At 39.5% G+C, this 18,471-nt stretch overlaps 3 protein-coding genes and 1 long non-coding RNA gene across 6 annotated transcripts; 2 read left to right on the forward strand and 2 right to left on the reverse strand.

Annotated features, from left to right (window-relative positions):
• Window positions 1–46: 46 nt before the first annotated feature.
• gtsf1 (gametocyte specific factor 1) lies at window positions 47–2,196 on the reverse strand. Of its 2 annotated transcripts, none has more exons than XM_025059317.1 (7): window positions 2,081–2,196; window positions 1,511–1,644; window positions 1,266–1,372; window positions 853–979; window positions 680–760; window positions 533–590; window positions 47–457 (listed from the first exon to the last, which is right to left on the reverse strand). In XM_025059317.1, exons 1-7 carry the CDS (start codon window positions 2,134–2,136, stop codon window positions 388–390), a joined length of 633 nt encoding a protein of 210 aa, XP_024915085.1. In that variant the 5' UTR covers window positions 2,137–2,196; the 3' UTR covers window positions 47–387. The 2 variants fall into 2 exon arrangements, with proteins under 2 accessions (XP_024915085.1, XP_024915084.1); XM_025059316.1 differs by having other exon boundaries at window positions 680–763.
• On the forward strand, window positions 1,628–6,936 carry letmd1 (LETM1 domain containing 1). 2 transcript variants are annotated; one of them, XM_025059314.1, is made up of 9 exons: window positions 1,628–1,763; window positions 3,314–3,468; window positions 3,567–3,682; window positions 3,904–3,986; window positions 4,119–4,305; window positions 5,559–5,660; window positions 5,785–5,937; window positions 6,051–6,147; window positions 6,250–6,936. In XM_025059314.1, the coding sequence occupies exons 3-9, from the start codon at window positions 3,620–3,622 to the stop codon at window positions 6,327–6,329; spliced, it is 765 nt and encodes a 254-aa protein (XP_024915082.1). In that variant the 5' UTR covers window positions 1,628–1,763; window positions 3,314–3,468; window positions 3,567–3,619; the 3' UTR covers window positions 6,330–6,936. The 2 variants fall into 2 exon arrangements, with proteins under 2 accessions (XP_024915082.1, XP_008317723.1); XM_008319501.3 differs by lacking the exon at window positions 1,628–1,763 and adding an exon at window positions 2,254–2,575.
• Window positions 6,937–7,188: 252 nt separating this feature from the next.
• cd63 (CD63 molecule) lies at window positions 7,189–17,075 on the reverse strand. The gene is made up of 8 exons (XM_008319499.3): window positions 16,921–17,075; window positions 14,544–14,629; window positions 11,735–11,923; window positions 10,982–11,056; window positions 10,792–10,890; window positions 10,444–10,587; window positions 8,940–9,023; window positions 7,189–8,216 (listed from the first exon to the last, which is right to left on the reverse strand). The coding sequence occupies exons 2-8, from the start codon at window positions 14,607–14,609 to the stop codon at window positions 8,151–8,153; spliced, it is 723 nt and encodes a 240-aa protein (XP_008317721.1). The 5' UTR covers window positions 14,610–14,629; window positions 16,921–17,075; the 3' UTR covers window positions 7,189–8,150.
• LOC112487605 (uncharacterized) lies at window positions 9,030–11,924 on the forward strand. Its single transcript, XR_003050859.1, has 2 exons — window positions 9,030–9,341; window positions 11,678–11,924. It is a non-coding gene; the product is annotated as an uncharacterized LOC112487605 (long non-coding RNA).
• Window positions 17,076–18,471: the final 1,396 nt, after the last annotated feature.

An 18,471-nucleotide genomic window follows, 5' to 3' on the forward strand; every position in this document is an offset into this window, starting at 1 on the left:
AGTTTAGTCAACGCTGGTCTAAGCTGTCAGCCTTTGTTTAAAGAAACGAAACCTTGGACTATGGAATAATGTACATTTATTCCCTTTTATTTCAGCTGAACTGCAAGTAACACAATTTAATACACAACAGATAAACTTTTTTTTTTAGTAAAAAAACAAAAAAAAAGTTTTATTCCAGTCTCCAGGTTCCAAACAATAGCATTACTTCAGCAGTAAGAACAGGTCAGGGGTATGGGTTTTAACCTTGAGAGACTTAAAAATATCTGGGTACAAACAAAATTAAAAACTGAGTTGTTCAAACATGACCCCAACAGTTCTACAAAAGACGAACCGAATCCCAGCCGTGAGGTACAATTTAAGAACAGATTTAAAAGGAGAACTTTGGCTTCAAAACCATGGGAGGGTGTTGGGGGCTCGAAAACTAGGACCGAGGTTGTTGGTTGGAGGGACATCCTGTCTGTGGAAAAAGAAAACGTGTTAAAAATGAACGAAATGAGTCAAAGTCAGGATGGAGATGGAAAGTGTCGCTCACTTCACAGTCAAGGAGCTGCTTCGACCCCAGATAAATGGGGAGGCGTTGTGGTCAGTTTCTGCAGAAGAAAAAAAAAAAAAACAAAATTAGTTCAAAACACAAAATCTGGTTAAATACTCATGACCAAAAATATAATAATTATCTCACCTGACTCCCAGTCTTCAGTCACGTTAGGGTTCACCCAGGTACTGACAGGGACGTGCCATTTATTATCACCACTGACATCACCTGCTGAAGGACAGTTAGGATATAATCAGGAACAGTCTACAGACACACACACACACACGGGGAGAACAGAGAGTAAAGAAGAAAAAACCCACCGCTGCCAGAGTCCACGACCACCCGGTCCACACACGTCTCAGTGTGGTGACTGAGCTCGTGCTTGGGCACCAGGTGGCAGGCGTTGAAGGGGCAGGTCTTCAGCTCACTGGCCAGTTTGGGGTGATTCTGGGTTCAATCATATATGAAACGTTGCACGTCATCCCAAAACTAAACTTAAATATTATTGAATTTCATCATTTCTGATAAATCTGCTATATAAACTCAGACGTAATGTAGACAAAAAGTTGACATCAGACAGAAACAGAATAATAATGATATGAATTGTGTCTTGAATTTATTATTGTTCATTTTTAAATGTATGTGTCAGCTGAGAAACTGACAAACTCCAGACTGACAATATTATAAAGTCAAGACCAGTTAATCCATCAACATTAATCAATCCTTCACTCACCTTCCTGCACTTAATAAGGTGGTAAGGGAAGCGGCAAGACCTGATCTGATGATTTTTGTCGAAAGGACACTGCAGAAGTCTGTCAGGGTCCAGATTTCCTTTATCATCTGGAGAAAAAGAAACAAAAGCTAAGAACAACAACAACGGCCACCATTTTGACAAATCGGTGTCACAAAATGAGTTCTGAGTGTAAAACACAGTGTGGAATAAAGCAGATGAAAGATGCGTCTCCAGAACAAATTTACCAAACTCCGGTGCCACCTCTGCTCTTCCAGAAGTTGCAGTCCTGCAGGCACTGGTGGAGCTTCCAAAGCTTAACATGGAGGCCATGTTTGGAAAAACGCTCTGCTGCTGAGCCGAAGGTTCAGATGAGGTCAGGCTAGAATGCAGAGATAAAACCAAAAGCTGCAGCGTGTTATTAATCACGGCCTAACGATTTGGTTGGTTAGTTAGTGATGTGGATGCCGTTTACTCAGTACAACCAGGTGTATTTACACGGTAAGTTGGAGGCTCCAATTAGACAAAACAAACAACAACAACAACAACAAAAAGAACACAAAGACATTTAAACTAGTTTTAAGACGTCCATACTTTTAAAGCACAAGATTTAACGCGGAGAAAAGCGAATACAAACTCGATCCGTTTTAAAAGATGGCGACGTGCCAAACTGTAAAAACTTAAAAGTAACGTTTTCAGCATTCTTTCTTCTTTTTAAAAAAAATTTACTCGTTCTTTTCTAATCTAGTTAAACCAGTCTTCACATTGATACCGGGAAAAAAAAATTGCTGAATCAAAACTAAAAACTTTGTCTGAACCTTTGTTGGTTGTAGTCTCCTGGGAGAGCTGGACGGACGAAGCAACTGCGACGCATCCCATGTACTTCACGTCGTGGTCCGGTCGAATTTCCTGTTTAGCCCTTCTTCACCTTCATTCTAACACTGTTTAGCCCTTCTTCACCTTCATTCTTCCATTTTCTTTTTTCTTTTTTCTTTTGTTATCGTACGAGTAAGAACGACACCTTTAACCGACACATTTCTTTAAGAATATTACACATTTACATGTGTTTAATGTGTGTTTATATGTGTGAATATGTAACTATATATGGATTTATCATCTGTCATTACGGTAATTAAGCGGTTTGCGTTTGGCCGTATATCAGCGCCATTACGGTAGCTCGCTGGTGCTTCAAACATGGCGGTGTCCAGTTTGAGCCATTGCGGCCGCTTGTCTTGGGTCAGACTGCTCGGCCTCAGGACAAATTGTCCTCCAACGGCGTGTCTTTATTATCCGTATGTCCACTGTCAGCCAAGGTAAGTTTAAACGTGTTGTACATGAAAGGTTAGTTCTTTATTGTCATGTTACGTTGAAGTCATGCTAAGCTAACGTGCTGTCAGTACTGGGTGTCCCCGGTTTTACTTTTAATTTAAAGACGTATTTCATAAATAAAAGCTGTAAATGATGTTTTGGCCGTGTCGGTATCATTATAGAACTTCTGTTTGTATTTTTGATAGGCTTTAAATCGGTTTAAATGCATTATGACTGTGATATATATATATATTGACCTATAACTAGTAAATAGTGACATGTTCGTCATAGATGACGACACGTCAATATTGTGATTAAGACGACAACTATTACGGTCAACAGACATGAAAAATATGTGGTAAAAAATAGTTTGGAGTACTGCAGATACTTTTAGTGTTGTGGTGATAATATCCTACTACATCCCTTAATTTCTTAATTAATTTAATCTCATTTACTCGAATTTATTACGTTTGAATATGAGGGAACTACTGTCCAGGGTGAACCCCGCCCTCTGTCGTTGATAGCTGGGGTTAGTCCCGCGACCTGGCAAAGTGATAAGCGATGGATATTCATGAACTTTCTCTATTTACAAATACACGATATGCACCGCGCGTTCGTCTCCGGTGAGTGGTGCTATTTAGTCATGTAAAAATACCATCTTGCAGAAGTTAGCGAAAGTGGAAAAACAACAAAACAGCTTTTGTTTTGTATTTAATGCTTTATTTTATTTTTATTTTTTGCAGGTTGCCGCTGTGTAGACTTTACTCATCCACGGAGGTCAGACGAGGTCTTGGTCGATACGTGACCTCAAGGCTACAGTGGGCAAATAGCAAATATGAAGCCTTTCTCAAAAGGAGATTTCCTCGTTTTTATCAGCTTTACCATACCTTTGTGGAAGGTGAACACATTTGTTTGTATTCTATTCTATTATAATTATTAATTATAAATGTGATCCAGGTCAATTGTCTTTAATGTCATCGTCGTTCACTCTTGCAGGATTCAAACTGTTGTTCAGTGATATCAAAGAGGTGAGGAGGATCAAAACAAAAATGTACTCTGGAGGAGTAGAATTCCGCAACTTGCCCTACAGGGAGATGGAGAAACTCAGACAGGTGGGTGTGCACTGAAGCACACTGTAATACTAAATTATAATTGTTATTTTATTATATACTGTAGCTGTTAAAAGCAACTTTTAACTTGAAGACAATGATTTTATTTAGAAATTTATATTTTGACCTGTAACAATTTTCCATATCTTTATCCCTTTCATAAAACAATCATAATGGTTGATAAATGATATGATTTATTCATAGTTTTTTTTTTCTCCTCCCAGTTTCGCAGGAACATGATCAAAGCCATCCCCCTAGTGGTGATCTCAGCCCCTCCCTTTGCCAACTATCTGGTTTTTGTCATGATGTGAGTCACCCAAACATTTAACAGTGAATTCATTTGAGTTCCTCTCCTGCTAACATGGTAACATAGCATAGCACTCACCATTTTACATTGTCCATAATCTCCCATCATGCCCGTGTGCTCTCCCGTTCTCAGGTATTTTTTTCCACGCCAGCTTCTCATCCCTCACTTTTGGACTCCTAAGCAGCACTTAGAGTTTCGAGCACTGTATAATTCCCTGAGGGCCCAACACCACAGACCAGTACTAACCGAGCTCGAGCGCTCCAGCGTCCTGATCAAAAATGCTCCGCTAATGAGCCGCCTGAAAGACCTCTGTGTGAAAGTAAGAAAAGGTCACAGTTTGGGGATTTTTGGGGGGGTTGATGATAAATATGGCAGTGTCCATGTTGTCAACACTTTGTCCAACATTTTTACTTCTGCTCAATAAATAATAGTTTAAGTTTAATTTTAACCTAAAATTTGTATAAATTTTATAAGGTTACTAAATCATATTCTTAAAAAAGTACTTTTTATAAATAATAATTTAAAATTACACTTCATGGCTTTTGTATAAATTTTATAAGGTTACTAAATTATATTCTAAAAATTACACGTCATGGCTGATAAACATGTATCCTCATCAATATGCATTAGTATTATTTGCAGTTTCACAGTGATCTGGACTTTTTTCTCTAATGTTCAGCACCAATATACTCCATGGTACTCGTAGCTTGGTGTACAGCGCCACCACTGGCCATCATATTTTTCTTTTTCGTCTTTTAATTAAAATCCAGTTACATCCTTAATAATTAATAAATGATCATCTCTCCCTGTGACACTGAGTTAACGCAGTACCCATTCGCACCACACGGGGGCGAGTTTTGCCAGCTTTGATTCAACTGACCATCACGTCATCCAATACTTTTGATCGTTTTCCACACAAACTGTGACACAGGGCACGTACAGTCGACACTCCTGAATATTTTTGTTGGTTTTCTTTCCAGTCACTACAGTTGCTAAATGTGTGGTCACAAAAAGATGAGAAGTACTTTGTCAGACAAGATGTGATACATGATGGGCAAAAAGGGAGTAAAGGCCAGGGAGGAGAGGAGAAGGGAGGGAGAGAGGGAGGAAATGAGGAGGGAGAGAGGAGCCGTCATCAACAGCAGTGTTTGATCACATATGTGTCAGACGAGATGGAGTTAGTTTTTAAGTCAATATTGAAGTGTTGGATTAAGGTCTGTAAAAGTCGCAGTAAATACACGTAGGGAGTATTTATGAAGACGATAACATTTGTATTATGAATGTTACCTTATCTGAATTCATCATTTTTAATAATAAGTCACCTATTCCACTAAATTTGTGCAGTGTGACCGTTTGCAATGACACAGACTGCCACAGGAGGCGCCACTGAGTAGGCAGGCACTGCCACAGGAGGCGCCATTGAGTACGCAGGTGTTCTAACCACAACACTATGGAACTACTATAGATTAATAATGTTTATTATGATCCCAATTAATCACCACGAGTGTTAATTAATCTACTGCTGCTCTGTTTTATTGTTAACCTAAAGAGTGAAACGTTAACATTTTTCAGGTCCAGGGCGGAGCTAACCCCAAAGTGTCTGAGGTCCTCGCTGTCCGGACCCTGTTCTCTGGACCTCCTCTGGTCCTGGAGCGTTTGGGTTTGGAACACATGGTCAGTCTGTTCTGTTAGTTTTCACTCTGTACACACTGCTCTAGAAAGTGGATTCTTATTTTTTTTGTTTTTGAGGAACTTGAACATTACAACATTTCTGTCTGTCTTCACCGCGATGAATCAGCGACACATCAGCCATTTGCTCTTCCTGACGCCACGCCTCCCTGGTTTCCTGATCCGTCGTAGACTGAACAGGCACGCCCTGGAGCTGCTGCAGCTGGACCGGGCCCTCAGCAGGCTGGGCATGCACCAGCTCAGTGACTCTGAGCTCAGGCAGGTTGGTCACTCCGGGTCGTTCAGATGAACAGCACAAACAAAAATAAAAACTTTACCTATAACTGTACGTACGTGAAAAATCCAACACCGATCCTAAAGCTGAACTCCTCGTAGGCCTGTTACGTGAGAGGCCTGGGTGCTGATCAGCTGAGTGTGGACCAGTGTCGGGCCTGGTTGTCTCAGTGGCTGCAGATATCGTCCGCCCTGAAAGGTGAATCTTCTTCGTATTGACAGTGGAATTATTGGACAGGAAGCTGTGATTATTTTAAATGTCGTCGTTCTATATTTCTAACAAAAGTTTCTGTTCTTTCAGACTCTGAGGTGTCGCTGATTTTGCACAACATGGTTTTCCTCTCTGCCAACTACCCGCGTGCTCTCGGGCATTCACACTGACGAGGAACCAGAAGAACCCCATCTTGTAATTCCGTTTACTTTCGTACACACAAAAAACACAACTTTATTATTTCTTCTTCTTCTTTTGCCAAAAATTGTCTTTACTTTAAAAACTGTAGTCATAACTTCAGCGAGGGCGACACCTACTGGTGTAGTTTAGTCTCAAATCCTTGTTGACTGACATGTAAAGATGACAGCGTCTCTGACACTTTAAGCTACACACACACATGAAGAAGCTCCAGAAGGACAGCAGAGCCACATGTATTATTTTTTGGACGTTCAGCGTCAGCGTTCTCCAGCATTCCATTCACAACAGTCAGGATTATTCTGGGATATTTCAGTGTCAAACTTCTACAAACTTCCTCTGCTCAGCTCTGTTGTCATTTTACCTCAGTTTGTGGTTTTTTTTTTTAGATGAAGTTGTGCTGGTCATGATGAAATTGTAGATAAACCAGAAAAGGGATTTAAAAAAACAGAAGTTGTTTGAGCTTAAAAAAAAAAAAGAACTCATACTCACTGCCTCTGACACATCAAAAGAATTAGCACTTTGTTTACTGCATGGTGTTCAGGCTACAAGCTGCACTAGAATTAAATTTAAAATAAAAAATAAAAAAAACCACACCAGTGCACAATTGGTTAAAGTTTCAGCAACTGTAAGTTTGTCTTTGTAAACAGGACATCACAGCCCCACCCACTGGTTTCTGTTTGAAGTGACGTGTTGTTTGCCTCATGTTCTTCTTCCACAGACATGTTTGAGTTGATGCTTTTTTCTTTTAAAGAAATATTTAATGTTGTTTGAAGTTGTCCATGTCGTGTTGCACTGCGGATATAATATAAAGTATGGAGAACTGTGTCTGAATTAAATATCAATTGGGATTTATTTGCCGTTGGCTTCATGTTTTCCTACATTTACAGCAAAGTCACGAGTAATTCAACGACAGGAAACAACAGCAAATTATTATCGTAAAGCCAAGAAAGTCTCTAGAGTAAAGATGTACATGCAGTAAATGAGAAATGTTCACAGCTATCAGTGAAGAAGAATAACACGTGAACAGAACTCAGTGGGAGTAGAAGGCACTTTTCAGCTCTTCTTAAATCAAACAAACTGGTAATTCTTAAGAATCTGATTTACCTTAAAAAAGAAAAACATTAACGTCAAAACTGTGATCTTGATTAAAAACAAATAACTCTAATGTAACGTTCACCAAACATTTAAAGTCATTTGTGATTTTCTAAAACAAATCAATTCATCATCTGCATATAGGCAGATCCTGAAGCTACAGTAGAATCTGGTTCAACTGACAGGAAGTATTCATCTCGTTAAAGGCACAGGTATTTAATTTGGTATAAAAGGTGTGATTTGGCGCCACCCCGTCACTGAACGTAAACGGAGTGTAAATGCAGTTTAATTTGAAACGATCAGACTTTAACGGTCAGTTGAGGAAAATGAATGTTAAATGTTGACATATTTATTTTTAGAAAAGTCATTGCGGAGCAGATAGCTAAGTCATAGCTACGTCATTTTTTATATAAGAGTCTATGACGGGAACAGACAGAGCAGTGAAGTAGAATTAGAATTCCTCCGAACCAACCAGGTGAACGTGTCTTCTCTAACGATTCTTATTCCTAAATATACACAATAGCAGAGCCTAGAATTCAGTCAACTATGAAAATACAAACCAAAAGTTTTTGATGAGGGAAAAAAGAAATTGTTCTGTGTTTAACTGGAATTGCACGATGAGCTAATTTAACAATCTTAAATAAAGCTAGCTCGCGGCGAGCATGCCCTGTGTAGCCCGCTCCTTGTTGGTTGAAGACTGATCACATGACTTCGTAGCCACTGCGGATGCCTCTCATTAACAAGCAGGCGAAAACCAAGCCCGAAATCTGAATGAAAAAAACAAAAAAAAAAGAACAGGACTTAGAACTTGTTATCCAGCCGTTTATTTTTTAAATTAAAATAATACAATAATATTAGTTCTAATAAATTTGATAATATCAAATCTTCATGATTAATTAAATTTGTTGTGTTGAAACTAATGACCCTTTTTTTCCTCCTTGTAAATAAAGCAGACCTGACACAGCGTCGTCCTCCAAAACAGGAAAACACATCCAGAATAAATAGACGTTAGCTAGCATTAGCTACTTTTAGCTCGTGTGGCTAATAGCCCTGGACGGCTAATTGTAAGAACTGTGCAGCATCTGTGGGTCAATCTACAGGTTTGAACTACATTATCAACCGACAGAAATAAACCTGTAACAAAGTAACGACGTATCAAAAAAAATATTTAGGTTTAAATTTGAACGTATGAACAGAGGAGGTCTGAAGACAAAAGTCTGCTTCATGAATGTACCTGCACGGGTACCGTTCAAACCCTGTGACCCAGTCTAACACACACACACACACACACACACAGAGGTGTATTTACTGTACTGTTTAAACATGGGCGTTGGATGGGAAACAACGACTGTGTGATCAGCTGATCCTCATCACAGCACAGCTTTCTTTCTACAGGTCACATGTGTCCTGGACTCTGAACTGTACTCTGCCCCGTGGTCACACACACACACACACACACACACACGTTGAATTCTGATGAATTTGCTCACCTGAAGGAAGGCGATGACAACGGCGGCCACTATCACCCACAGAAGGTTTTTCTTCAGCGCCTCCTCCACTGCGTCATGACAACCCTGCACAGCAGAGACACAGTCACGGTCGGTTTTTTGGCACATGTTTAATGAAGTAGTTGTGGATGTACAGGTTGTGAACCCCATCACTATGGTTACCGAGTCGTTTGATGTTTCTGTTTAGGGTTTGTGTTTGTGTTGATGAGGTTTTTAGTTCATTCATTATTCAGTTAATGAATTAATCCATTTATTCATCTTTTTCAGGTGAGGACAGCTCTCTACTGGGTCACAGGGTCACTATAGAGAGACCATTCACACCACTATTCACACCCAGATTCACACCAACAGTGAGGGGAGCCATGAGATCAAGGAAAACTGAAGGTGAGCGTCGTCTCGGAGCACAAACCATCATTTCAGGAAAAACTGTTCCAGTGTAGAAAAGAAAAAGAGCAGCAGCAAAAAAAACAAACAAACAAACAAAAAAAAAAACAACGAAACTGAAAATAAACCACGACTATATTTAGTGACAAAACTGAGAAGTTAGTCTGTGTTTCTGGAGTTCACTGGTGGAGAAATGTGTTTTTGTAATCTGAAAACTCACAATAATGATGTAATGACAATAATGAGAGTGGGAATCTGCATGTGGTTTTAATTAACAGCCTGTGTTTACATGTAAATATATTTGCACGAGTGTGTGTGAGTGTGTGTGAGTGTGAGTGTGTGTCTCCACCCAAACCCCAGCTCTGGTGTAAGCTCCTCCTCCTCCTTCTTCTTCTTCTACTCTTTGAATTCAAGCCCAGGCCTGTTTATTATTTACCACAACATTCATCAGGTTATTTCTGGGAGCGGGGGGGCGGGCGGGGGGGGCAAATATTTAACCCAATGTTTTCTTATACTGATTTCACTCCAGGCGTGGCTCGACCAGATACTCAGGACTGGTATTGATGAGATATTGGTCAAAATGTCAGGGTCAAACATCAATTAAAACAACTGTAGCTCGTCTGGTCCGATACCTAACCCCAAATACTCAACTTAACGTAACGTGACTCGCCCTAAACAGAAACACTATCGTGAGCCTGTGGCTGGAGGAGCAGATACTCCAAGTTAAAGTATGTACAAATGGAGCCATCCTCAGTCTGAACCCTGTATTGGTGAAAATATGTTTTTTTCCGCTTAATGGCGCCGCCCTTGTGGCAGCCTGGTGGGTTGACTCACTCTGTGAATTTCCCCATTTTGGGACAATAAGGGATTTTTTTTTCTAAATCAGATTAGAGTTTTTTTCTTAACATTTTGGGACAATAAGGGATTTTTTTTAAATCAGATTAGAGTTTTTGACCAATTTTAGGCCGTGACGTGATTTTATGACGTTCCTCTGCTGTTGTTTGTGAGTTGATGCTGTGTAATCACAAATCATCAGGGACTGACAACCTTCATCACATGTTTACTGAGTGGTCATCACAGGCGTTAGTCACTGCGGCCTCACCTTCTGGTAGACTTTGTCAGGATCAGTCATGGTCATGTCTCCACACCCGGGGCTGGGTTTCAAACAGCAGGAGTCGGGCACTGATTTCCCGTCGTCCTTGAAGTTTCTCCAGTCGGAGGAGCTGTTCACGCCGCAGCACTTCAACTGAAAGTTCAAATGTGTAAGAATTAAAAACATGGGGGCGTGGACCTGCCGAGCCTCGATGAACACGGACCAACTTATGTCAACAGATAGATGGTAGGAAGGAAAGCATGTCCTGAGTCAACAGAAACACATGACACACCAGGATGCAGCCGTGTTACGTGAAGGTGGAGACAGACTGTGTAAACAGAGTGAGGCTCAACCTACGTCCAACTGCATCTTGTCCACGGTGTCCCTGAATTCTTCTGAGCTGGAGTTGTATTTGGTGATCATCTCAGTGAGGCTGTCCTGCACCACATCTGAGATCTGCGTGGAGAAAAGAGGGGGGCGGGCTCGGGGGGGTCAAAATCCTGCACGGTTTTCTAAAACGAAGACATCTGTGAATTTTTGCACCAACCTTGTTTCTGAAGATATATCCAGCGATGGCTGCAGCAAACTCAACGAGGATGATCAGACCCAGAAGGATGGCAAACTGCGGAGAAAAAAATCTGACGATCAACAACTATTATGGTGATAAAAGATGGGCAAAAAAAATAAAAAATTTAATTACCATTAATCTCAAAACTGAAGTTGAACAGAAAGTGAGCAGAGCTTTTGGTACCAATAGAACTATTTCAATTGAAAATACTGCCCCCTGCTGTCCCTTAAACACATCAGCACTAATACTGTGTAGAACTATTAAAATTGACTAAAATTAATGTTAGTTTAATACGCCTGAACAACACAGTGACTTGTTGAGGTGTAAGCTCTTCATCTGTCCACTAGGGGGTCAAATGTAAAACATTATTTTAATCACATTAAACATACAACCAGATGTATATCCCACTGTCAGGGGCATTACGGGTTTATCTAGTTGGTTATAAATAAAACCCAGCACCAACATGTGTACTGCAACTGAGTGATACTTCAGTCTCGTAGTACTCCAGTACTACACTGAGGTGGAAATTTAACTTTGCAGTTGTAATAAATGACTTTGCTTCTTGTGTCCCCACAGTTCTTTTCTGTTCTGACGTTCTCATTGGTTGGAATGCTGATGATGACATCAGTCCAAATCCAGTTCGAACCAACATCCTTCCTATTATCTTTGATCTAGTTTCAGATTTCTACGTGTTCAGGGGCCTCGTGGTGACGTTTCCGTTCCATGACTCACCATCGTCACCATGCAGTAGTTCTCCTTCCAGGCTCCGCAGCAGCCGAAGAAGGAAATGAAGAAAATCACCACGCCGATGACGATGAGAAGGATGGGAGCTCCTGACGCTGTGGCGTCATCGATCATGAGCGTCTTGTGCAGCGCCACCTGGACCAGGATTCCCACCACAATCAAGGCAAGGCCACATATCTGCAGACAAACACGGGACACGGTGTCAGTCAGGGACGGAATTTTGGAGATGATCACATTCTTTTAAAGACATTTTTAATCTTTTTTCTTGACTCGGCATCAGCTCAGAGACTGGAACTCCCAACACAAACCTCACCACAGCCCAGTCAGGATGACAATCACAGCCTTTAACCACTTATCCACAGGCTAAACTAGCTTTATTTACTAAATTAATATCAATCTCCCTCCACAAACAGAAACTAATTTGTAGAGACAGGAATGGGATTCAAAAAGCCACGAAGAGCTGGGAATGTTCAGAGTGGAAGAAACAAAAATGTAGGAGAAATTTTTTTTTTAGCTGGGAATGTTCAGAGTGGAAGAAACGAAAATGTAGGAGAAAATTTAAAAAAATATTTTCTTTCTAAAAAGCAGCGTCGCCAACAGCAAAACCTGCTCTGAATAGTTTAGTCCTGGCAATGAACTAAAGCATAGTTCCAAACTGGGGCAGAACTATTTCTAAAAAAAGGAGATAAAATTAACTGGGCTAAAAAAAAACTTCAATTTTAATTTTATAAAAGGCTGTGAAGATATCTTTAAACCAGGGGTTTTTTGTCAGAGGAGAACAGACAGGAAGACTTCAAGACCTTTGGCTGCAGTTGTTGAAAACCACCCTGTATTACCACACTTGTTTTAGTTTTACTGTAGTATAACTGTAGTATAATTTCTTCATGTAAAGTACGTCCAGAAACCCTATTATTGTTCAATTCTTTTTGTATTCAACGACTGAGTTTGATATTAAATATTTCTAGAACAACTTAAACTCATGTGAGAAACTCGTGTGAGGCTTCAGCAACAAAGTTGACACAGTTCCTGAATGTGGTCGTAAATGATCAGATGACTCAGTGTGATGTTCATGTGTCACGTCAGGGAGGAGAACCAGGAGCTCTTCAACAGACCCCTGGTACACATGTGACACACGTGTGGTCTTCATCAGACCAGTGACTCCAGCTCATTTACCCAAACACAGATCAGGACCACCGTGAATCTGTCCGGTGTTTCAAAGTCTTCAAGAAGGTTGTTTTATCTCAACTAATCGTGATTAACGTTGCGTAATCAACAGTTACCATGTGATTAAACAGCCTGATGTGGAAACATCTGAATTCACAATCACTCTTTGTCATGCTAAAGCCAAACAACATTGTGTGATACTGTAAATAGGGGGCGCACTAATCTGTAAAACCTTTGTTTTTTTGTTAATGAAAAACGACAGATAATTCTTTTGAACTGCTGCTTCCTGAGTGAACAGTAAAACACAGTAAACGACAGATTACAGTTTGTGGGTAAAACCTTTCTCACTTCTCTTTTTAGTTACCACCTGAAGGAAGAACAACATTGGTTCTAAGGGAACCCATGTCCCAGGTTCTAACAGACTGATGTCATGTCGTGATGTGGTTTGTAAAGTTATTCTTTCTAAGCTGCTGCTGCCACTAAATGACAGTGCTTGGCGCCACCAAAGTCAATATTTGAGTGTGAATCTTACAGGTGGTTCCACAGAGCTGACGTTAGAAAACATGAGAGGGAACAGAGGAGGAGCACGGAGAACGAGGAAGGTCAGTTTACACCAACACGGCAATAAAACCACATCAAAATGAATGTGAAAGAACCATCTGTTATCTGGATAACATAAGAACAGGAAGCTGAAATTTCACTGGAACAAATTCCAGTGAATTTTTATGCACTAATCAAAGCAGTGGTTCTCAAACTGGGGGGCGGGCCCAGCTCTGGGTCGTGGACCTTTTCCTCTCAGAATTATTTTTTAGCAGGAAAAACTAATTTTAATATTAAAATGTTTGACTATTTGACTATTTGTTCCACTGATTTGTGATTTAATTTCCTTTGTTCAATGAAAAGAGCAGTTTCTGAGGATTTACAATAACTTCTTTGGATCATGGGTGAAAACAAAACACATATAAGGCCCACACATGGAGAAATATATATATATAGTGTATTTCTATAATGAACATTATTATAAGTGTACTGCTGGAATTCCTCCTCCCATGTGATGACTAAACCACATTACAAATAAATGTTTTACAGCTGTGTCTATCACTATGTCAGGGATGGATGGAAAAAACAGAAAAGGCAGTGATGTGGATGAGTCACATGATCCCGTAACTCTGAAATCATGGTCATAAGACTCACATTCCATCATCGCCCTCTAATGCTAAATCCTTCAAACCAACAAAGAGTAAAATGCAAACAGATTACAACCAGGAAATGGGAAGTTCCATCCGGACATGTTCCACTGAGTCTTCAAAAAATGTGATTTTTGTTTTTTTTAAACCCTGTGTCATTCATGTGATTTTTATACAATATGTGATTGTTCTAGAACAAACGATGTAAAGGAAATGTCACAGATTCTGTAGTGTTTGTGATTCAATCATTGAATGAGTTCATCTGAGGAAACAGTGAATGAACCAAAAACTGATAAAATCGAATTCCCTTCGTTGAAAAACATCACTGATTATCACAGCTCAGCTTTTACTTTCTCTTTTACTGCTAATCACACGAACAACAATATAACAACTATATATATATATATATATATATATATATATATATATATATGACTGTCACTCACCCAGAAAAGGAAGTTGAAAAAGAAGAGTAGATACTTCACACATTTCATTCCCCCCTCAACAGCCATGGCTGATAAGGATCAGTTTCCTGAAACAAAATAACAAAGAAATACAGTTTTTAAAAAAGAAAAAAATGTTATTGTATTTCTTGTATTGTATTTTCTCATTTCCGACTTTTCCAAATCAGAACTAATGCCCATGTATATGACATCAGCAGTAACGGGAGTAGTTGTGGAAGAGCAGAGTCATTTTCAGTGGAACAGGAAGTGACACATGTAAACTATCGTGTACCTGAACTGTAGAGAAAACTGAAACAAACTTCCCTTTTAAATGTAACAAATACAAAACACAACATAGATAGATAGTACTGACTGACATGCAAGTAATAATTAAAAAATGATTACAATAAATTGGTCTCATTTAATGACTATAATCATAATAAAGGTGGTATGGGACAATTAATACTACCTTAAAACTTCTGTACCATTGCCACAGGTAAACAATTTCACAATAAACATTCTTTGGTATGTAACAAACATGTATTAGTTTATTGTGACATCTTTGGTAATGTGTAACATTTTCCTAACAATTTTGGTAATTTCCTGTACATTTTTGTGTAAAAGGGCTAGCATGTGTCTCATTAGCATTGGTGTTCAACCAAAGAGATTCCACAGTTTTTTTTACCAAGGTTGTGTTTGACAATCATTTTACATTAATATTGAAATTATTATTATGGCCAACTGTTGCACATCTCGACCAATTGAAAATATAATATTTTGATTAATCGACTATAATAGAAAGTCGATTTTCGGTTAGGTGCACAAATTTAAAGAAATTAGTTCCGGTAAGATGTGTCAACTTCAACGAGTCCACAGTGATGGATGGGATCACAAAGTTCCGGTAAGATGTGTCAACTTCAACGTAGAGTCCACAGTGATGGCTGGGATCACAACAAACGTGTCAGACATGTTCCTATTGTCCGGTGCCTAAAAACGTACTGAAGGGGCGACTGTGCCTTTATTTCACTGCTCTTTGTCTAACGGCAGCTCATCCGTACGTTTTAACATGTTGAAAATGCTCCACGGTCGGAGCAAACCGCGAGTTTGACTTGAGAAAAAATAGGGATTCTTTTTGGAAGGTGAGCGAAGACGTAGGGTAATCAAACAAAGGAAAATGGCGAGCAGATAAAATCAGGGATTTAAGCACAACGTTAGAGCACCACAGTCTGAAGACTGGGTAGTTAGTAACGCCACACCGACGGACAAAACTTAAGTTAAATTAAAGGTAAAAAAAAAGTTTGTTGATTTACAACAAACAAGTCTTAAACTCACGACCGTATTACGAGAAAACTAGTCGTAAGTTTGTAAGTAAGTTTAGGTGACATCTTTTAGGGGGAGACATTACGGGGAAACACCCACCGTAAAACGTGAACGTGAATCAGAATATTTACCCCGAAGTCGTTTCTTAAATTATACATAAACATTGATTTAAGAAAATTAGGAGATGCGTCATTTTCTGATTCATCAACATTACGTCGTCATAAGCATCACGACATTCAAACGAAAAAAAAAACTATTCAAAAAAAGGAAGTGGATGATGTTATTTAGCATTTTTTATTTTATTACCATTTTCATATTCTTGTAATATTATGTCTTTTTCATAATCGTATTTTTTCTGTACTAATGTCACAACTGACAAACCCACATGGTTTTTACTTTTGTCAACCTGTCTTTTCCCTGCGTAATAAACCACTATTTTTTTTAATCTACCGTAAAGTACACGTTATAGTCTAAGACTTTGAACTAATTCTCATAAAGTTAGTTAAGAGATTGTAGTCTCGTAAACAGCCTATTTGACGTTATGTTACGGCTTTATTGTCATAAAATTACGTCTTTTTTTACTTTCGCCGTAACACCACGACTTAACACCATTTTCTACAATAACTTTTAATCCCGCCATTTTAAATATCATATACTACTGCTTATTGACGTCATCACAAGAAGAAAAAAAAAACAAGTTGTTGTTGTTTTTTTATTTCAGGAAGCCCAAAAGTGGCCCTGCCTCTGACCGTTAGTCACCGCTAACTTTACCAAACAATACCAGCGTTGTGTCCCGGGCCAAATGACATTTTCCGCTGCTTCCCCTCCGTTATTGAATTTGTTAAAAGTTTCACAGCTGCGGTAATTTTACACTAACAGACTGTTCGGCTGCGGCTCTTTGTCCCCGGCTGTCGAAACACGTCTTCTTTTCCACATCTTTGTTCCACAACATGCGCAGTTAAAAACTGACTTCTCTAACTCGAACCGAACTCACGGTTAACACACCGATGTGAAGTATCTGTTTATTTTAAGTATAAGTATAAGTTTTGTTTGGACTTACCTTTGGTTAGTTTGTAAAATCCAACGACTGCAGTCGACAACGTCAGGATTTTGTGACTTTAACTTGAGCCGTTAGTAGTCCCACCTTCAACTCCTCTGTTCCCAGCTCCTCCTCACTCCTCTGTTTGACCACAACTTCACGGTCTCCTCCTGGTTTGTCACTCAACAACGCCCACTACAGGAGGTCCCCGCACTGAGCGACAGTTGTTAGCTGACTCATTTTTCTGTGGAGGCTGAGCGGCGTCTCGGCATATTGAAGGTGTCGCCATTTAAATTGAGTTAATATGGTGCATCTATTCTGGGCCACACAGCGGAGGAGTGGCAGCTGCCCTCGCCTTACACCTAGAACGTCACAGATTCGATACCCAGTCTTTCCTTGTAGAAAAAACAAAAATCTTCCAGTTGTGTTTGTATGAGTTTTACTTACTTTACTTTTTACTTTATCTTCCAGTTGTGTTTGTATGAGTTTTCCCCCCAGAACTCAGTTTGTCCAGGATTAGGATAATTTGAGGTTTTAAATTGTTTATCTTAGAGTTGAGTGTAAAAACTTAATCTACTGTTCATATTATTAACCATAATCAGCCCACCCAACCCCCTCCCCTTACAATTAGAGTAACAGACCGAATATGTAAAGCAACACATAGGCAAACTACGGCCCTGGGGACCGGATGTGGCCCGTTTGGCTTTTTAATCCGGCCCACCAAACTTGTCCAAATGATGTTATTAATGTATATTATCATTATACAGCTGCCGTTTCCCTGCAATGCCTGCATTTGCCCAATAGATGGTGTAGAAAAGGCTGAAAAGGATTTTAGCATTTAAGCCTTTATGCATGACTTTTTCATCTCATTGATCACCAGGATTAACTTATCTTAGCCGAGGCTCGGGGGGAAAAAAGAATAAAAACACACGTTTAAATCAACGTGGCTTAAACACATTTCTCTGTGTATTTCTTATACCCGTTGGATATTATATGGTTTTTATAACTCTTTATAACTGTGACGTGAAGTGAAGAAATAAATCTATAAAACAATCCTGTGGTACCACCACATGTTATATTTCTCACTAGTAAAACCAAATACCAATAAAAGTGTCATCGACAAGTAAAGAAACGTTGACCAGGTCTGGTTTTAGAAAATCTCCTCACACACATCCTCCGACTGTTGTGTGGCAATGTCTGTGGGCAACATTTACTCAGAACGTGAATAGGGAAGTATGAGGAAACATTTCCCATTGGACTGAAGTAATCACGGTGTGAAAGGTCAAGGCATGACATACATGTGACGGTGTGCAGACGGTGAACAGGATGCTGTAGTGACCACTCATGAATGAACGTTCCGGTCATGTAGTGAGAGTCATGTGACTGTTACGGAAATTATCAGCATTTCATGGTGAAGATCATTCCAATTTGTCAGTACTGCAGTAGACTGTATATTACTATATTACTGTGTTAAAGTGTTAAGGCCTTTAAAGGTACAGTGTGCAGAATCCACTGGAGCTGAAATGAACCCCATCTCACTGTGACAAAGTTTCTGTTCAAACAGGAAGGAGA

The sequence above is a fragment of the Cynoglossus semilaevis genome, chromosome 10 (assembly GCF_000523025.1).
Source record: "Cynoglossus semilaevis isolate Cse_v1.0 chromosome 10, Cse_v1.0, whole genome shotgun sequence".
Classification (NCBI taxonomy): Eukaryota; Metazoa; Chordata; class Actinopteri; order Pleuronectiformes; family Cynoglossidae; genus Cynoglossus; species Cynoglossus semilaevis.